We start from the raw sequence: 20,129 nt of genomic DNA, 5'->3' as shown, positions 1-20,129 counted from the left end.
GGGCTTTCTGCATATACATGGCAAGTTTCACGAAGATCCGATGAAAACTCTGGGTTGTGAAACAAAAAATGTCCAAAAATAGGAATGACGTCATAAAAATTGATATGACGTCATAGTGATGTATCATATGTGCAGTGATTCATTTCTGCTCATGCCCTGTTCGATTCCTGTAAACAGAATTCAAAAAGCTTGCCAAGTTTCGGAGATAATTTTTTTTAGATGATTTCCATTAGCGGAGATATTTTGACGTCATAACTTTTTTTTCTTGGAGGAATTTTCAAAATCGGAGTTGGTTACTGTCTCCGCAGGGTATTTTTACATATATACGCCAAGTTTCAGGAAGTTTCGATGAAAACTGTAGGCTGTGAAACAAAAAAGTCCACAAGAACAACAACGTGAGCAAGATTTTGAGATCCTCCACGAGGATCTAAAAAATTGCATTGAATTTGAAGTTTACCGTCGTTTACAGATTTGGGATGCACTGTCTTTACACCACCTTATTTAACACATTGCATTCGTTTTTTGTGCCTGTTTGTGTCCTTTATGACGTCACTAAAAACGAATTTTTCCTATTTGGAATCATTTTAAATTAATTTGACTGTCAGACAGACAGACAGACAGACAGAGGCAATTGCTTGACCACAATGTGCATATGCGTGCGTGGGATGAAATGCCGTACAATTTTGCGAAATTCAGAGCCAAACTACTGCTAAACTGCAGGTCTTTGGAAGTGCAACCAAGCCGATTCACGTTCCACACTGTTCAAAATCTTAAATTAAATTGAAAATATTGAGTAGCTCCTCGATCGGATTGACAGACACAGACAGAGAGAACCAATTGCTTTCCCACACTTTGCACTCCGCGCTTTGCACTCGTCCACAGCCTGATGGAGAACAAAAATTAAAGCCGTGGTGCTTGCTCATCCCTCAATTAAACATCTAACCAAATTTCGTAGCTCGCAGACACTTGTGCTAAACATATATTCAGTGTTCCCAGTGATTCAGTCAAAAATTACAATACACCCTCTTCCTACTGTCCCTCCTTCTTCAAACCTCCTTCTTGACTCTTCCAGGCATTGGTTTCAGAATCAATGCCTGGAAGACTCAAACTATACTCAAACTGCTGTGTTGGAGTGGTGGTGCAAGGAAACACTCCATTTTAAAGGGCATCGTCTTTTGAAAGTGATGATAAGTCAGCTGTTCCTTCTATAATCATATGAACGTAATATAAAGATTTGTTTCAGCAAGAGTAGGTCAATAAGCGAGTTATGTTGGTAGGTCCTAATCTTGTACTTATGGGCTGCTCGCCCCTAACTCCCCCTCCAGGTTGCACATGCATATCTGGTAACCTATTGGTTTTTCTCATGAAGTGCCAGTTACCCTTTAGGAGTGCAGTTAAAATATCACGATCAAGGTCTTGCTTCCCTTCAGCACCCATCCTGAACACGGTGATCTGAAAAAGACAAAAGATCTGTAGACTATTTCCGGTGCAGAAATAATGATTAAGTATCAAATGTGAGTGTATAATTCTGCAATCAAATGGGAAAATAAATTATTGTAAATATATCTTCAATTATATATCCAAAAGCAAAAGTTTAGGAGTATGCTATGACTTCCTCAGAACTGTCTGACCACATTTTAATAGCTGTAACTAACATCAGATAAGACCATAATTTCACCCAATAACAACCTTGAAGTGGAATGAAACAAGCTCTTGGAGTCCAAGGGATGCTGGAAGGCAAAACTATTGTATTAATATTATATTGCACTAGCAGGGAAACTTGTTGCAGCCCAGCTGGGTGAGCTTTTCCCCGGTGCTGGCTTCAGGATGTGTTGGATATTGAGAAGTAATGGAGTTATTGGCCCCATGGTCGTTAACTTTTGTTAACCTTTGGTGGCCTCAAAACGGCCTTGCTGGCTAACGAGTGGTGGCTAAAAACCTTGCCCAAATTCTGAAGTACCGACACTCGAAATATGTGGCCTCTAGGTGCTGCGGTTCAGCCATGAAAGAATAACGTACGAAAACACAAACACACACACACACACACACACACACACACACACACACACAAACACTTGAAAATATCTACAAGATTTGATGAAAAAGGATGAGCAAAGAATCATGACAAATGCATCATTTAAGTTTATCTAAACTCACTTACCAACTCTTTCTTTTTCATGCACTCCATCAGCACCCTAAAGTAGTGTTCAGCCTGCTGCTGAATGCAATTAAAAGTCTTCTGGATTATAACCACCAGCTGATCCCTCAGTGTTTCATTTACTGCTCTAAAGTGAAAAAGATTGTTTGGAAATATCAAACATGACAAGCATTTCATGACATGGTTATAACGGAGACCTCAAATCAAATGGAGTTAAGTAACCGCATGTCTACCATACAGTAATTCCTCACATAACACACTTTCACACAATGCCATTTTTGTTATTAACTTGCTAATTAATTTGACCATTTTTCATGTGGCGTGGAATTTTTTTTTTGGTTATTACGCGGCTACTGTGATGTTGGGCGTGCGCAGACCAATACCAAACATGCAGCAACACATTCAGCCTCCAGTTCTTTATCAGCGCGCACACACTTTGTAGTGCGTGCACGCACACGCATGTCGAAACCTCCACTAAACTTATCACGTAATATCTTGTGCATCCTTTGACACCATAACTGGTAAGGGATGAACAAGTGAATATATAGTGCGTCTGTGTCTAAGAAACAAAAGAAAGCTCTTTTGTTAAGCCGCTGTCACACCTTGACGTTTTAGCCAGCGTATGCCGACGTAGCAAAAATTTGTCTAAAACGCTGGCACACGTCCAATATGTTATGGGTAAGTTTTGTATACGTTAAGAGCACGTTAAAGCACGCTGGCATACGTCGTAGTACGCCGAGCTCGTCGACAAATTTTAACATGCTCAAAATTTTTTGACGCATGCCAGCGTATGACTCACATGTTCCGCATACGCTGGCCATAAGTTGTAGGCACGTTACGCGACCGTTGACACACGTCGACACACGTTACTTGTAAGTTACTCATAAGTTGAAACACGTCGAGGTAATGTATAGCGTACCCGAAACTTATTTCTAACCTATGAGTAACGTGTTGTAGGCACGTTACGCAATCGTTGACACACGTCACTTGTACGTTACTCGTAAGTCGAAACACGTCGAGGTAATGTTTCGAGTCAGTGTTCCAGACTCCATGTTTTTTATTTTTATTTTTATTTTTTTATTTTTTATTTTTTTTCTTCGGTATGACGGTGATGTCGACACTTCGATTTCTAGTGCGGTTATGATTTAAATCGTTTAGCGGCAGCCTATTAATTATATTATATTATAACCGCACTAGAAATTGAAGTGTCAACATCACCGTCATACCGAAGAAAAAAAAAAACCATGGAGTCTGGAACACTGACGGGTTCCTCCTGTGAAGGCCATTTTTATATACCAATTCCCCTAAACGCTGCCAATACGCCATTATACGGCAGCTGTAAATTAGTAACATGTTCAGTAAGTTCTGTGGTCGTCCGGAAGATGTCAAATACATTTACATACGTCAATATGTGTTGGAGATACGTTACACATAGGTTCAAAGAACGTTACTAATAGGTTGAAAGCACGTTACTCATAGGTTAGAAATAAGTTTCGGGTACGCTAAACATTACCTCGATGTGTTTCGACTTATGAGTAACTTAGAAGTAACGTGTGACGACATGTGTCAACGATCGCATAACGTGCCTACAACATATAGCCAGCGTATGCGGAACGTGTGAGTCATACGCTGGCATACGTCGAAAAATTTTGAGCATGCTTAAAATTTGTCGACGTGCTCGGCGTACTACGACGTATGCCAGCGTGCGTCAGCGTGCTCTTAGCATATACAAAACTTACCCATGACGTATTCAACGTGTGCCAGCGTATTTGGCAAATTTTTCATACGTCGGCATACGCTGGCTAAAACGTCAAGGTGTGACAGGGCCTTAACACTTCGATGTCTAGTGCGGTTATGATTTGAATCGTCGAGCGGCAGCCTTTTAATAGGCTACACCACGTGATCGTCGGCGATACGCTGCCGTGCGCTATGCATACATTTGACTATCGTTGGGCATAGGTTGTGAACGCCGACAACACGCTAAACATTCGTTGGTATAAGTTATCTATATGTTATCAAAACGTTCTGTGTATATTACTAATACGTTATGCATACGTCCAACTTGTTATGAGTATGCCAAAAAACTGAAAGAAAAACATCAATAGTTCAGCGTACGCCAGCGTTTTACATACATGTTGATACGTTGCCATACGCTGGCTAAAACGTCAAGGTGTGACAGCGGCTTTAAAGGTGAAATTAAAAGTGATCGAGCGATATGAGAAAGGCGAATGAGCAGTCGACATTGGCCGAGCGATGGGACGAACAGAATCCATCTTACGAACGATTTTGCAAATGGTGATGAAATCAAAAGCAAGTGCTTCAGAGTGCTAGGCCATTAACTGCAACGAGAGTGAGTTGTTCACAGGTCGGGAATCATGGAGGAGATGGAACGCTTAGACACACAACCTCCACCTATTACATTGTTTCTTATGGGAAAATTACTTTTGTGTTTTGCGTTTTCAGCTAACATAAATTATCGGAATGCAGCTACTGTGTTAAACAAGGAATAACCGCGTACGCAAGATGGATAATGACATGATTTGTCAAAGAAAAGATTGCAGCACAGCATCCATCAATCACCACCACCAAAAAATAAAGTCTCCATGATCACAATGGCATCATAAACTCAAATGCAAATTGTTTTTATTTTTCAAAAAAGGTTTTCGCAAAAAATCCTGAAGTATCATTTGACTACTTTTGAAGAGATGCGTGATGCTGAGCACAAGTTTATACAAGCAATATCCACGTGAAGTTGGCACGGGTGATCTCTGGTGACATGGCACTTGGCAACACTCTGGCCGGCTTGAAACGTGCTCCCGTTTCTCCTGCACGAGTTTTAACTTGTTAATAAAACATTGATACTCGACAGGACGAGGACTGCCTCATTTATCCAAGCAGTATCGACACGTGGTGGCAGCGGTGGGAGCGTTTGTTTAAGACAACATTCACTCTTGGTGGAGAAATCAATGGCCAACACATCAACAAGAAGGCATCTGGATATTATCTCCCGACACTACGAGCGTTTGACATCCTTGACATGAATGCATCTGAAAAGTGGAAGAGGTTGTTGAAGCAAGCATGGAAAAATAGGACCGCTGGACCTGCAGCTTATCTGGGCCCTGGCCGAATGTTGTGACCCAAATTTGGTAGCATTCTGACTGGTGAGTCTGGAGAACATTTTTGAAGGAATTTACAATTTTTCAATTTTTTTTGTATACGCTGTCGAGGCTCGTATGAGAGCTAACACACAGAAACGCACAACAAGGGGCGCAGGAGACAAGAGGGGCAGGAGAGGCAAGGAAAAAACAGTGGGGAACAGAGACATGAGGAAAACTGTGGAATGGAGAGGGATGGGGTGGGGGATGTGGTGTATGATGATAGAGCGCTGAGAGGGGGCGTGGAGGAGTTGTGATAATAGTCACGTGTCTGCAATGCATATATCTGTTGGCGCCCGCTAGAGGCTCAGAGTGGTGCGCATCCGAGTACGCAATAAACAGAGTTACGACGACACTCTCAACTCTCCGTATCTCACTGCACCTCGGACACTACAGGGGACGCAGGATAAACAAGATGGATACTACTGGGACTTTCAGGTCCTAAAATGACAGGGACTTTCAGGAAGGAAAGCAGGGAATTTGAAGGAGGTCGGTTTGGCGTGGATTAGTGGGGGTAGAAAAGATCATGGTTTTGGATGGGGGAAGATAAGAGATGGTGGTGAACAGCTGTTTTGAAGACCTGGAGGGAAGAGAAGGTTTGAAGAGAGTGTGGGAATTTGGCCCAAAGGCGGGAAAAAAGGAGAAACGAAAGAGTAAAGGTGAGCAGTGATTCTTGATTTTAGTAGTTATACCAGAAGGGGGTTGGTTGCTGGCGGACCTTGAGCGCCTTGGGGAAATATAGGAGGGACATATCTCAGACAGAGCAGGGTGGGGGGGGGGCGAGGCTGGAGCGGAGACGGTAGAAGACAGAAAGACCACTGACCTGCCTGCGGTGAGAGAGAGTGAGAGAACCAAAGACTCAGCCTCATCACGGGATGGATAAACCAATGATCCTAAATGCTTTGGTTTCCACAGCGGGAAACCGAGAAAGGTGAGAGGCGGACACACCAGTCCAGAGGGGAGGGCAGTACTCTATCAGGCTGTGGACGACAGCCATGTATGTGGCCAGGAGCTCAGGTGTGCCAAAGGAAGGACTTTGCATGACGGAGGATGTCCAGTCAGCAACTGGCTTTGGAGGCCAGCTTGGAAATGTGGCTTTCTCAGGAAATATCATGGCAGACAGTGAGACCCAGAAGCTTGAATGCAAGTACTTCTTCAAGAGGATTACTGAGAAAGGGGGTGTGGAGGGGGGGTACCAGATGGTCCTTTTTGAGCAACACAGTGAGAGTGTGAGATTTGTCAGGGTTGAAAGACATGTTCCACATGTTGGACCAGGTTGTGATTTTATTCAGATCTGCAGTGAGTGAAGAAGCTGCCGCTTGCCGATATGAGGGATGGCAGGTGGTACGGCAGAGGGTGGAATCATCAGTAGAGAGATATAGAGGATTTTCCAGAGTCAGAGAGATCATTGATGAAAACCAGAAAAAGAACAGGGCCCAGAACGCTACCTTGAGGAACTTCAGCCTGGACAGGAAGAGGGGATGAAAGAACTCCATTTAGGGCCACACGTTGACTGCAACAGGAGAGGAAGTCTGCGAGCCATGAGTGGAGATGGCCTTGGATAACATAGGAAGAGAGTTTGGTGAGCAGGGCAGGGTGCCAGACCGTATCGAAGGTAAGCGATATGTCTCGGGAGATGGCTCTGATTTCATGTCGGACATTGAGGATCTCCATCCATTGTTGGGAGAGCAGAAGCAGCATATCCAGGGTAGAGTGACCTGGTCTGAAACCAAATTGATGATCTGAAATCAAGTCATTGGAGAAGAGGAAGGATTTAATGTCTGAAGCGATGATGGATTCCATAACCTTGCTGATGATTGGTAGAAGTTCGATTGATCTGTCGTTGCAGGGATCTGCTTTTACACCTATTTTACAGAGCGGTAATGTTTGCTGATTTCCAAGCAGATGGTAATGGCAGATGACCTTGAGCAAATGAGAGGGTGAATAGAACAGGGAGAGGGTGAGCAAGAGCAGCAGAACAGATTTTTAGGACACGTGGGCTGATGTCGTCTGGACCGGTTGCAGAATCTGAGTCGAGGTTTGACAGCAAACTCTCCACCTTGGCAGGAGAAATGGACACAGCGTCCATGAAACAGTTAGGTGCAACTGGGTAAAGTGGGCCCAGAAAGCGATGGGTTTGGGACACAAAATTTAGAAGCAAACACGGAGTTTAGGCATTCAGCCTTTTCACATGCAGTTTCAGCTGTGCGGCCATTTGAGGTGAGGGAGGGGATGGAGAGGGAACATTCACCAGAAACAGACTTAACTAGACACTAGCATGATTTGGAGGAGGGAGACAGGTTTGAGAGTTCAGATTTGTGATTGGAAAGATGTTGTTTTCTGGCTCTCCTGAGTGGAGACACACACTTGTTACGAGCTTTGTGGAAGAAACTGAGATTGCCCTCAGTTGGATTAGTCTTCCATGAGGCGAAGTCAAGTTGTTTAAGGACAACTGCCTCACCACACGCGACAGTGAACCAAGGGCGGGAGGAAGGGTAGGACAACTGAAGACGAGATGGGATAAATCTGTGCATGAGAGCGAGCAAGTTTTTATGAAAGAATTCCCAGGACGAGTTGATGTCAGAGGAAGTAGAGATGGTAGACCAGTGTAGAAGTTTGATGGCTGCTTGTAGTCCCTGCCAGTTGGCGTGAGTGAAATGCCAGACTCGACGGCGGTGAGGTGGTTCTCTGATAACAGCCAGAGAGATGTCCACTTTTACAAGGACGTGGTCAAATGAACCGATTGGAGCGAAGGAAGAACAGCAGATATTTTCAAGGAAATTTGTCAAAATCAGATCCAGAAGAAATGGAGTAGCATTGGTTGAGATCCGGGTTAGGAGGTTGACATATTGAATCAGTCTCAATGAGTTACAGAAGTCTTTTGCTGAGGTGCCATGACAGGTGAGAGAGGTACCCACACAGAGCCAACTGGCATGATGACAGTTGAAGTCGCCACATATGAGGAAGAGAGAGTTCGGATGAGAGGATAGAAGTTGGTCCATGTTTTCAGAGAGTGAGATGTAAATGGAGTCATCACTGTTAGGTGGATGGTACAACACACATACAAACATGAGGTGGGAGTGGAGGGGAAGCCGAAGCCAGAGGTATTCCTAGGGATGTGGGGGAGTGAGGGCAGTGCTTGGAGAGTGAGGAATACAGTCTTTGATGAAGAGAGCAACTCCTCCACCAGGACGAGGCTCAGGTCTGTCAAACCGGAGGAGGGAGTAACCAGGGAGAGATACTTGGGAGTCAGACACGTCTTGGGGGAGGAAAGTTTCTGTTAAGCAGATTGTGTCTGGTTTGTCAGTGGCAACCTGTATGGAAAGATATGTGAAGATATTTGAGTGAAGGCCCCGGATGTTTGAGGTCCACACTCTTAAGGAAGAGGGAGGGGAGGAGGTTTTGGGTGCAGGGGAGGAGGAGGAGGGGAAGAGAGGAGGGGGGACAGTAGAACAATGGAGGAGGAGGGGGAAGGAGAGTTATTGAAAGAGTGAGGGGGATTGCAGAAGAGATTTGGGAGAGGGCCGGAGCCCGGATGAGAAGGAGAAAAGGCTCGGTGGTGATGGGCTGACATACATTGGGCAGTAATAAGAGAGGAGGCAGAGTGCAGTTGAAGATTGGAGGAGGTGGAGTGATGAGGTGGAAGAGAGAGGGAAGGGGAAGGAGGCACCTTTGTGGATGTGAGGGGGGAAAACTTTCAGAAGGGGGAATGATGTGAGGGGGTGGGGGAATTTGAGGGAGAAGGGTGAGGTGGGAGAGTTGAGTTAGAAGGGTGAGGGGAAAATTTTTGAGAAGGGTGAGAGGGAAGCTTGAAGGGGGAAGAGTGTGAAGGTTGCTTTGTGAGGGAGGGTTGAGAGGGAAGCTTTGAGAGGGAGGGGTGAACGGGAAGTTTTGAGAGGGAGGGGTGAACGGGAAGTTTTGAGAGGGAGATGTGAGAGGGAAGCTTTGAGAGGGAGGGATGAGTGGGAAGCCTGGAGGGGGGAGAGTGTGAAGGTTGCTTTGAGAGGGAGGAGCGACGAAGAGAGCAGACATGGACAAGGTGCAGGAGGGAATGCTAACCAAGCCTAACCTTGAGGGGTTTGGAAGAGGGGGAGGTGTGCCGAGAGGAAGGAAGGAGCATGGTTGTGGTGATGAGTGTCCTGATTGAGAGAGTGAGATATCAGTTAGGTTAGAATTGAGCCCGCAAATGTTAGAACACCACATACTTTGGGACAACAGAGGAGGAGCTGATACTGAAGCGAAAACCAGTGAAGAGGTGCTGAGAGTGGAGGTAGCAGGATGAGGGGCAAGATGGGAGGGATAAGGAGAGAGGATAACAAGTGAGGGGTGAGGAGGAGGTAGATTTAAGTAGGAGGGGTGAATTGGCACTGAAGTTGGAAAAAAAGGGCGATTGATGGAATACGGACATGCATTGCAAACTGGGAGTTATAAAAATTTCAGGTCAGAGATGCGATGAAAACCATTACGTGAGGGATGCAATGAAGGAGAATTAAGAGAATGGAGAAACGAAACTTTGTAACAGTGGGACGTTTTAGACACAGGATGAAGGAAATGTCGAATTGAAAACAGCCTTTTGAAGAAGAGTAGTGAATTATGATACAATACTGAGAACCACGCGTGTGAAAGAGGAAGTTGTAACATTTTAAGAGACCTTTTTTTTTGTTTTTATTTTTTGATTAAGATTAGGTAAAGGAAAGGTTGAAAAAAAATCATGGAAATGTTGGTGAATTTGGATCGACAAACGCAGAAGTAAGCCGGTAGTTCGACGAGTTACAGGAAGAAGAGTGGGGTGGAAAAACGTGGTTACAGGAGGTGTAATTTGAGAGGTTAAAATAATAAAAAAAATTTTATATTTTATTTAAGATTAGGTAAGATTAGTTAAAAGAAAGGTTGAAGAAAAACTGTGAAGGTGTACGGTGAATGTGGGTTGGCAAAAGTCGTGGATGGTAGATCGTCAGGAGGAGGAATAAGAGTCGGTACAGGAAGTCACGTGGTCACAAAAAGGTATTTTTTATTGTATTTTTTTTATTTTAAGACATAAAATGGAGGGTATAGTTAAGAGGGATAGAAGGAGGGTGGAGGAAAAAAGTGGATAAAATAAAAACTGATGGAAATAAGGAAAAAATATAAGAACAAGCCGGTAGGCAGTGATGGGTCGCCGAGCAGGATTGTTAGTATTGCGACACTTTGACTGCTGACCTAGTGGAGATAGGTCATTATGCAAATGAGCAAATTTGTACTACTCATCAGGAAGTATTCACGTGCAAAAATTTGTTTGGATCGGTTGAGCCGTTTTGCCGGTAGGGGGACTTGAAGAGACATTTTGACCGAAAAATGCACTTATTGATCTTTGACACCTGAAGCAATCGAGATAGGTCATTATGCTGTAATACCGGTATATGTAAATTTCCAATATTGGTATATTGATTTGAAAAATTATACTGATATAACTGGTATATCAATATACAGTATCTCTGGACCCTGGTTGTACCTGAAATAATAATTAGCATTCTCATGTTGCACCAGAAGAGGGCGATGGATTCTGGACCCCCCCCCCCCCCCATATTATACATGGGCACCAAAAATCACAAAATCACAACATATAGGTTTTTGGAAATTAAATATCTTCTTCCAAAATGAGTTGGCCATTGTGTGCTGATATATCTCCTGCTTGAGGACAATTGCCTCAGTGTATTGACAGCAATCTCACATAGGCCCTCCCTGATGATGGTTAATGTGCATACCTGCCATCTCCTGAGTACTTGTGTGCAAAGGCAAGAACATCTGAAATACCACCACTGCCCTCACAGACCACCAAAGGAACAGCTGGGTTAGCTCGAAGCTGCTCAAGCAAGATGTCCAGAATACTGGGATCACCTTCAACCAGCAGTGCCACCACTGGAACTACCTTGCTGACTGTGCCCACACAAAATATACCACGTACATTTAAAGAATATAATGACAAATAGTTGATGCATGAGTGACGTTCAGGATTAATTGGGGGGGGGGGAGTTCAAAGAGCCACTTACTTTGATTGATTTTGCAAGAGGAAATATGCTTTTCTAGGTGGTTTCTCAACTTCACTTCTGCTCCATACCTCCCAACAGTGCCATCGTCCACAAGGACAAAGTGTGAGTGCATGCTGTTTAGGACAGCAAACTCGCTGTCAGGGTTGGACATTGTTTGATAAGGTCGTGTCACCTTGGCACAAGAATATACAATAAAATTATACAGCATTCTGGAATGAAACACCCACAGCAAATACATGCAAGTCATTACATTAAGGCAACAGATCTGCATCAAAATACCACTCATGGTTCAAGTGGCTTTTGAGCTTAAAATCCGATTTAAAACAGCGCTCAAAATAGATGATCTGTCGAAATGGAAATGGAAAATAAATGACATGACTTGCATCTCGGCCAACGAGGTCATCCCTGTTCTCTACAATTCCCCAGGGGGCAATGCCGACAGTGCATATTCTTCCCCTAGTTTTTGAGTGATGTTCTTTCAATGCATCACCCACATGACGAATGACTCCTGAGAAAAATCAACCAGTTACAATGATCAAAAACAATATTTGCATAATTCACAATAAAAGCATGGCAAACTCTCACCCATATGCATTGTCTTTTCTCCTCTTTATCTTCTCTCATGTTCTTCCTGTTCATAAATGTCAATATACAGTTGAATTCTCATGTTTGACTTCATTGCGAGTTTGATTCCTAAATTGTGTTACCATTAATTTTGGAATTCACTTTGCTATCCTTGATTGTCATATTTATTTTATTTCATTGCTCCTCATGTCTATATGTCTATTTGTCTGTGAGCAGAATATCTCAAAAACTTATTGATGGATTCAGATGAAATTTAGTGGACAGGTTGGATGTATGACAAGGACAAATTGATTGGATTTTGGTGAAGATCCAGATCCCGGCGGAAGTATGTGCTCTACAGAGTGCCCTTCTAGTTTTATACTGTATTTCTTCTATTTACATGTTTATTTCAAGTTAACATGCTTTATATATTTATTTTACATGTTTACTTAAATTGTGATGTGCTTATTTCTGGCTGCCACCGACCTTCCTCGATATTTTCTTGAAGCCCAGGAACCGAATCCCCTTTTTTTCCATTGGCCCTTGGTTTTATTTATCACGTTTGTAACTATCGTGGCATTTTCCAGGAAAGTAAACCCTGTAATAAAGATTAAAAATAAATCCAGCGAAGATGTGAATAAGTGAGATTAAGAGAAAAATTAGATGATTCTCAGTTGCATAAGTATTCAAACACTTTGCCAAATTAACCCTAAATCACTTCAGGAGCAAATTATGTTTGAAAGGTTACAAAATAAGTGTAATAGGTTTCACCTGTTTGTAATCAGTGGTTGAACTTAAAAATTAAACTCCCCCACTTATCAAAGGAGTTTTAAGGTGCAACTCACTTGGTCAACAAATAAGGCAAACATCGAGATGAAGGAGCTTTCCAAACAAATCAGACAAAGTGGTGGAGAAACACCGAACAGGAGAGGGTTATAAGAAGATTTCAGTCACTCGTTATCCCTTTGAGTACGGTGAAAACGATCATTAAGAAGTGGAAGACGTATCATACCACCCAGGATCCACCCAGATCAGGTCATCCATCCAAACTCAGCAGCCGGGCAAGCAGGAAACTGATTTGGGACGTCACTGTAACTCCAACAATGACTGAGAAAGATCCGCAAGGCTCAATGTCCGAGATGGGGGTCAGTGTTCATCAATCAACAATATCCCATTTCCCTTCACAGAGCTGGCCTCTATGGACAGGTGGCAAAGAAAGAAGCCATTACTGAAAAAGACGCATCTAACAGCTCGTATGGAATTTGTGAAAAACCATCATAATAATAATGCAGGAATGTGGAGAAAAGTTATGGTGGTCAGACAAGACAAGAATTGAACTTTTTGGTCGAAGTTCAAAGAGTTCCATCTGGTGCAAGCATAACACTGCATATCACCCAGTCAACACCATCCTTCCTGTCAAGCATGTTGGTGGCAGCATCATGTTATGGGGCTGCTTGTCATCAGCAGGGACTGGCAAGCTTGTCAGGATGGAAGGGACAATGGACCATGCAATATGGAGAATCCTTGATGAAAACCTGCTTGAGTCGGCCATGAATCTGAAACTGGGGAGGAGATTCATATTTCAGCTGGACAATGATGCTAAGCATAAAGCTAAAGCCATGCTGGAGTGGCTGAATAAGAAGAAAATAAATGTTCTTGAGTGGCCCAGTCAAAGTCATGACTTGAACCCAATTGAACATTTACGACGAGACTTGAAGATTGCAATCCATCGACGATCCCCATCAAACTTGGCAAAACGAGAGCAATTTTCACATCAAAGGGCAGAGGAGTTCCTTGTGAGCCAACGGCCATCCATATCTCGTGCCCAACTGTGTCTGCAGATGGCCTCCTGCAGTTGGGTTACTTTTTATTAGGAGGTTGGTGGCAGAATTTGCACTCCGGCCACCGTAAAACCCTTCATTGCACAAAACATACTATGCAGCTGCCCTTCGCAGGGCAGCTCACCGGGTGATGTGATTGGGGCAAAGCTTTTGGGACCCCCAATCTTTGATGATAGGAGGGAAACCACGGGGTAACCTTCCAGGGTCAGATTGCGGTAGTGTGTGTCAGAGTGGTGCTGAGGTGACTTCCACCAGAAGCCGGTCTCCTTGGGTTAACCTGAAGCGGTCCCTTCAGGTGGATGCCTGGAATGTCCTATCCCGAAGAGAGGATGATCACCTGTCTCTGTTATCATCTGAGCTCAAGTGTTTCGACATCGGTATTGCAGCACTCTCTGAGGTTCGGAGACCAGATTGCAGCGATATCATGGTGGGTGGTAACACCGACGATTGGTCTGGTCGCTCTGATGATTACCATGCCCAATGAGTTGCTGTAGCTGTGTCCAATAAGCTGACCCCAATGATAATTGAGTTAACACCGGTCAACGAGCGTATTATGAGACAAACAATTTGTCACTGCTTGGGTGTCATTTCGCTGGTCTCTGTATATGCTCCAACTGAGGTGAGTGATCTCACCATGAAGGACGCATTCTATACCACACTCGAGTCTGCGTTTGATTAGTGTCCCAGGCAACATACTCTTCTAGTCTTGGGGGATTTCAATGCATCAAATAGAACTGATAGGGATGGTTATGAGACATGTGTTGGTCCCCATGGGTCTGGAACTGTGACCAATATAACACTAAGTTCCTTCACTTTGCAAGAAGTCATGGACTTAGGGTGGCCGGTTCATGGTTTCAGCACCCACAGGATCCTCACTGAACTTGGTATTCCAATGCTGGCAGTGTGGCAAAGGAAATTGCCCATGTGCTCGTTGATGGTCGCTGGAGGACGATCCAGAAGTACAGTACAGGGTCTACCGGAGTGCTTGTTGCAACTCTGAAGTACAGGGTCAACCGGAGTGCTTGTTGCAGTTCCTCAATACTGACCACAGGCTTGTTGTAGCAACTCTGAGGTTGCAGTTTAAATCCAGGAGAATGGTACCATCCCAGCCTCGGCTGGATGTTGGCAAGCTCAAGGATGAGAGGGTAGCTGAGGAGTTTGCAAACAGGCTGATTGGGGATTTGAGGGGTCTGGGTGCCTTGGGGGATCCTGAAGAGTTGTGGAGTGCTTTCAAGACCTCCACCCTTGATGTTGCCAGCAAACGTCTTGGAACTCACCGTAGGGCGAAGAAGAATTTTGTCTCTCAAGGGACACTGGGTACCATTGACAAGTCGCAGGTCCAGGCTGAATGGCAGAGCTGACCTGTTCAGGGAGCTGAGGTGTAAAACTGTATATGCACACGGTACTGTGCTGTACATGTAAGAGTGGACAAGGAAGCCTATGTGTGAGGAATCTGTGAGGGGGTAGAGCATCACCTGTGGTCAAGTGATTCTCATCTTGCTGACAAGGGAATTTGTGCATTGCATTCCTCCAAGCCGGTCCCTCGGTGTACTGCAGTTAAGAGCAGAGGGTGGTGAGCTCTTGACAGAGGAGTCCGAAGTGAAGGCCCGTCTGGGCTGGTTACTTTGAGCGGCTTGTCCTGGACATGATGGCGGAGCATGAGGAACATGCACTTAAAGAAGAGACGGAGCATGAGGAACGTGCACGCAAAGAAGAGGCGGAGCATGAGGAACATGCACTTAAAGAGGAGGCGGAGCATGAGGAACGTGCACGCAAAGAAGAGGCGGAGCATGAGGAATGGCACACAAAGAGGAGGCGGAGCATGAGAATCGTGCATGCAAAGAGGCAGAGCATGAGGAACGTGCACGGAAAGAAGAGGCGGAGCATGAGGAACATGCACTTAAAGAGGTGGCAGAGCATGAGGAATGGCACACAAAGAGGAGGCGGAGCATGAGAATCGTGCATGCAAAGAGGCAGAGCATGAGGAACGTGCACGGAAAGAAGAGGCGGAGCATGAGGAACATGCACGCAAAGAAGAGGCGGAGCATGAGGAACATGCACTTAAAGAGGAGGCGGAGCATGAGGAACGTGCACGCAAAGAAGAGGCGGAGCATGAGGAACATGCACTTAAAGAGGAGGCAGAGCATGAGGAATGGCACACAAAGAGGAGGCGGAGCATGAGAATCGTGCATGCAAAGAGGCAGAGCATGAGGAACGTGCACGGAAAGAAGAGGCGGAGCATGAGGAACATGCACTTAAAGAGGTGGCAGAGCATGAGGAATGGCACACAAAGAGGAGGCGGAGCATGAGGAATGGCACACAAAGAAGAGGCGGAGCATGAGAATCGTGCATGCAAAGAGGCAGAGCATGAGGAACGTGCACGGAAAGAAGAGGCGGAGCATGAGGAACATGCACTTAAAGAGGAGGCAGAGCATGAGGAACGACACACAAAGAAGAGGCGGAGCATGAGGAATGGCACACAAAGAGGAGGCGGAGCGTGAGGAATGGCACACAAAGAAGAGGCGGAGCATGAGGAACATGCACTTAAAGAGGAGGCGGAGCATGAGGAATGCCACACAAAGAAGAGGCGGAGCATGCACTTAAAGAGGAGGCGGAGCATGAGGAATGGCACACAAAGAAGAGGCGGAGCATGAGGAACATGCACTTAAAGAGGAGGCGGAGCATGAGGAACATGCACTTAAAGAGGAGGGGGAGCATGAGGAATGCCACACAAAGAAGAGATGGAGCATGAGGAACATGCACTTAAAGAGGAGGCGGAGCATGAGGAATGGCACACAAAGAAGAGGCGGAGCATGAGGAACATGCACTTAAAGAGGAGGCGGAGCATAAGGAATGCCACACAAAGAAGAGATGGAGCATGAGGAACATGCACTTAAAGAGGAGGTGGAGCATAAGGAATGCCACACAAAGAAGAGATGGAGCATGAGGAACATGCACTTAAAGAGGAGGCGGAGCATGAGGAATGGCACACAAATAAGAGATGGAGCATGAGGAACATGCACTTAAAGAGGAGGCGGAGCATGAGGAATGGCACACAAAGAAGAGGCGGAGCATGAGGAACATGCACTTAAAGAGGAGGCGGAGCATGAGGAATGGCACACAAAGAAGAGGCGGAGCATGAGGAACATGCACTTAAAGAGGAGGCGGAGCATGAGGAATGGCACACAAAGAAGAGGCGGAGCATGAGGAATATGCACTTAAAGAGGAGGCGGAGCATGAGGAATGGCACACAAAGAAGAGGCGGAGCATGAGGAACATGCACTTAAAGAGGAGGCGGAGCATGAGGAATTCCACACAAAGAAGAGGTGCAGCATGAGGAATATGCACTTAAAGAGGAGGCAGAGCATGAGGAACGTGCACGCAAAGAGGAGGCGGAGCATGAGGTACGTGCATGCAATGAAGAGGCGGAGCATGAGGTACACGCACTTAAAGAGGAGGCGGAGCATGAGGAATGAGCACGCAAAGAGGAGGCAGAACGCAAACGCACTCGGGAAGCCGAAAGTATGGAGGAGGAAATGCGAATGAAAATTGAATTGGCAAGAATACAGTTGGAGATTGAAGCAGCTGCACGTGCTTGCAGCACACCTGACACTGGTGAGGTACGAGTCATGGAGAACAAGCTGAAGCTCCCCACAAATTGATGAGAAATGCGATGAGCTGGACGTGTACCTTGCGAGATTCTAGAAACACTCGTGGAAATTGTTTTATGCCCTCCCCCAGATGTATGCCACCTGACAATTCTTTGTTGCAGTTCCAGACAGTACCTTGGATTTCATGGTACAGTTTCTGCTCTGACATGCACTGTCAACTGTAGAACCTTGTATAGAAAGGTGAGTTTATTTCTAAATGATGTCCAATCAATTGAGTTGGCCACAGGTGGACTCCAATCAGGTTGTAGAGACATCTCAAGGATGATCAAAGGAAATCGGATGCACCTGAGCTCAATTTGGAGTGTCGTAGCAAAGGGGGTTGAATATTTATCAACTTGAGACATTTTAGCTTTTCATTTCTAATTATTTTGTAAAAATTATGAATAAGAAAAAAAAATCCACATTGACATTATGGAGTATTTTGTGTAGATCAGTGACAAAAAAACATCTCAATTTAATCTATTTTAAATTCAGGCTGTGACAACAAAATGTGAAAACAGTCAAGGGTTGTATACTTTCTGAAGGCACTGTAGAATGGGTTTTATCCTGATTGAAATGTATTTAATCTTATCAAAACAATCAAAACACATTTCATATTTTTAAAAAAGATAATAATAATCTAATGCTTGCTCCCTTGTTATTCAAGGCATGCTTTTCCAAGGAAAAGTTGCATTATTCTCCACTTATATCCCAAATAACGGGGCAATAATTAGGCAGCATTCAAAAGCATTTTTATCTTCATCAACACAATCAACACTTCCCTATGACAATGATGTTTTTCCCTTTGAACTGTTTTGTTCTTTAAACAAAAGGCATAACCCTGTATGCATTAAAGATCAGAGCACAAAGTTTGTGACTTCTCCAAATACTAACCTGTGTCAACGCCATGAGTGAAGATCCAAGCACTGGTTGTGAGCGCAGCTTTGACAAGCCCTTTGCCAAAAACCTGCTTTAGTTTTTGAGGCATGTCAAAGTTGTGCAACCCACCGTGCACTGAGATCAAGAGCTTTGGCACTTTGAGCTGCCAGCATTTCACCAGCAGATGCATCAGCAGTTCCGGCTTGGTGTCATATGCAACTCTTACATACTGGAGGTAACATGCAACAACATACAATGGTCACATAGGTGTATCTGTTGTTTACATCACGGTCGTCATCTAATTCCCAAACTTCTTGAAGAGGAGCATCAGGCCACTCCGCCAAGTAGTAAATGTTTTGGGGTTTTTTTTCGTGGCTGAGAACCAGTCCTGGACACTTTGTTGCATTAATCTGCAATTTGGTCAGCCCGCTTGCAAACAAAGACACACTCTTTTGAAAAAGGCACGGGATTAACATCTCTCCATAGAATGGCACACTCATTGATGTATCATGCTCAGCCTGTGAAGCACCAGAGTGACAGTGACAGTTTGTACTTGGCTTTGGATTGGAACCCAAACTAGACAGCTCAAAGTTGAGTACAACGCTTGCTACTCCGAGCTGTCAGCCCCACAAGTTGTTGCCGCACCAAATAAAACTGCATTAATACTGCTATGATAGATAAGCAATCAAAAGACAAGGTCGTGAAGATATTAGGAAATAATGTGGATCAAAGCACTTCATGCTGGGAACAAAAATGATGGAAGAAACAAAGTTAGAGCAACTACATACAGCTGTCTTGTGGGAGGAGTTTGTTTCATGGAACTCAATGAAGCCAAAGGCATCAGTGGGAGCCTTCTGGATGTCCCGACTCCAAATGGCTTTCTGGAAATCTTCTTTTATAGGAAAACCATCACTGCCAGCCACTGTAATATTTGCTGACAGATCTTTGTGCTGTCCTTCTGCTCTGCCACAACAACATCTGTTTTTTTCAAAAGAGGAGACCAAATGTTGTTCAAATGAACATCACAATGGAAAGTTTCCTTGATGTAATGCTGACTGCTTTGACATAGCAAACTACACTTTTGTTATACAATCAGAAACTTAGGTGAGTACACTGGCATTAAAATTAAACTCTCACTGGATTACTCATGTTGTTCATCTTTTTTCCTGTTCATAAATAAAATCCTTAATCGTGGAATTATTTTTTTGGGGATAAATCGAGAAGGATTTCATCGTGAACGACCATACAACAAACTACAAAAGAGCATCTGTAGTGGAGCTAAATTCACCAATAAACCTTTTTACAAAAATAAATGGAGACACTTGTCTGTCCACCCATTAGTCCATCAGTCGACAGCTTCATATACTACAATTTGCCTCCATCTTGGTTCACTACCTGGCCAAAAATTTAAAGAATGCTCTTAATCAATCGAGGGCATGACAACTTTTGGCCTAAATCAGTTTTAAAAATTGGTGGTAAAGATTCCAAATAATACTACAAGGCATCATATGGCATTTGTAACCATGAATCAATAAGTGGTGTGTGTTGTGTGTTGTGTGTGTGATCGAGAGAAGAGAGCAGCTATGGGAAAGCTCAGAAGATTGAGATGACATGGGGAGATAGAGGCATGAAGTCACTGAGATACTCTGTAATTAACCAGACATAAAATATAATTGATGGATGGTATCATTCTTCCAAAATACCTGCAGATCACAGAAGTAGTGATGCAAAATTAATGTCTAACTTAATGGTGAGGGATATACTTAATAGATATTCACGTCTCCGCATGTTGTGCGGCAGAGGTCGGATGTAGGATGATAAAGGTCAGTGTCTTCATGTCCTTGGTGCTTCCA

General features: G+C 44.3%; 1 protein-coding gene across 1 annotated transcript in view; it reads right to left on the bottom strand.

Annotated features, from left to right (window-relative positions):
• Window positions 1–20,129, bottom strand: part of LOC147015170 (transient receptor potential cation channel subfamily M member 1-like) — a 102,932-nt gene that overhangs the window by 40,124 nt on the left and 42,679 nt on the right. Inside the window, exons 5-11 of the mRNA XM_085849095.1 lie at window positions 19,065–19,254; window positions 18,292–18,505; window positions 11,726–11,850; window positions 11,343–11,514; window positions 11,058–11,229; window positions 2,162–2,285; window positions 1,380–1,452 (exon numbers count right to left, since the gene is read on the bottom strand). Of these exons, the coding sequence (XP_085705221.1) occupies window positions 1,380–1,452; window positions 2,162–2,285; window positions 11,058–11,229; window positions 11,343–11,514; window positions 11,726–11,850; window positions 18,292–18,505; window positions 19,065–19,254 (1,070 nt within the window). The remainder of the gene's footprint in view (window positions 1–1,379; window positions 1,453–2,161; window positions 2,286–11,057; window positions 11,230–11,342; window positions 11,515–11,725; window positions 11,851–18,291; window positions 18,506–19,064; window positions 19,255–20,129) is intronic.

The sequence above is a fragment of the Eptatretus burgeri genome, chromosome 12 (assembly GCF_056783735.1).
Source record: "Eptatretus burgeri isolate ZD-2024b chromosome 12, Ebu_testis_v1, whole genome shotgun sequence".
Classification (NCBI taxonomy): domain Eukaryota; kingdom Metazoa; phylum Chordata; class Myxini; order Myxiniformes; family Myxinidae; genus Eptatretus; species Eptatretus burgeri.
The sequence above is the reverse complement of the archived record's forward strand: the minus strand, read 5'-3'. Positions and strand labels throughout refer to the sequence as shown.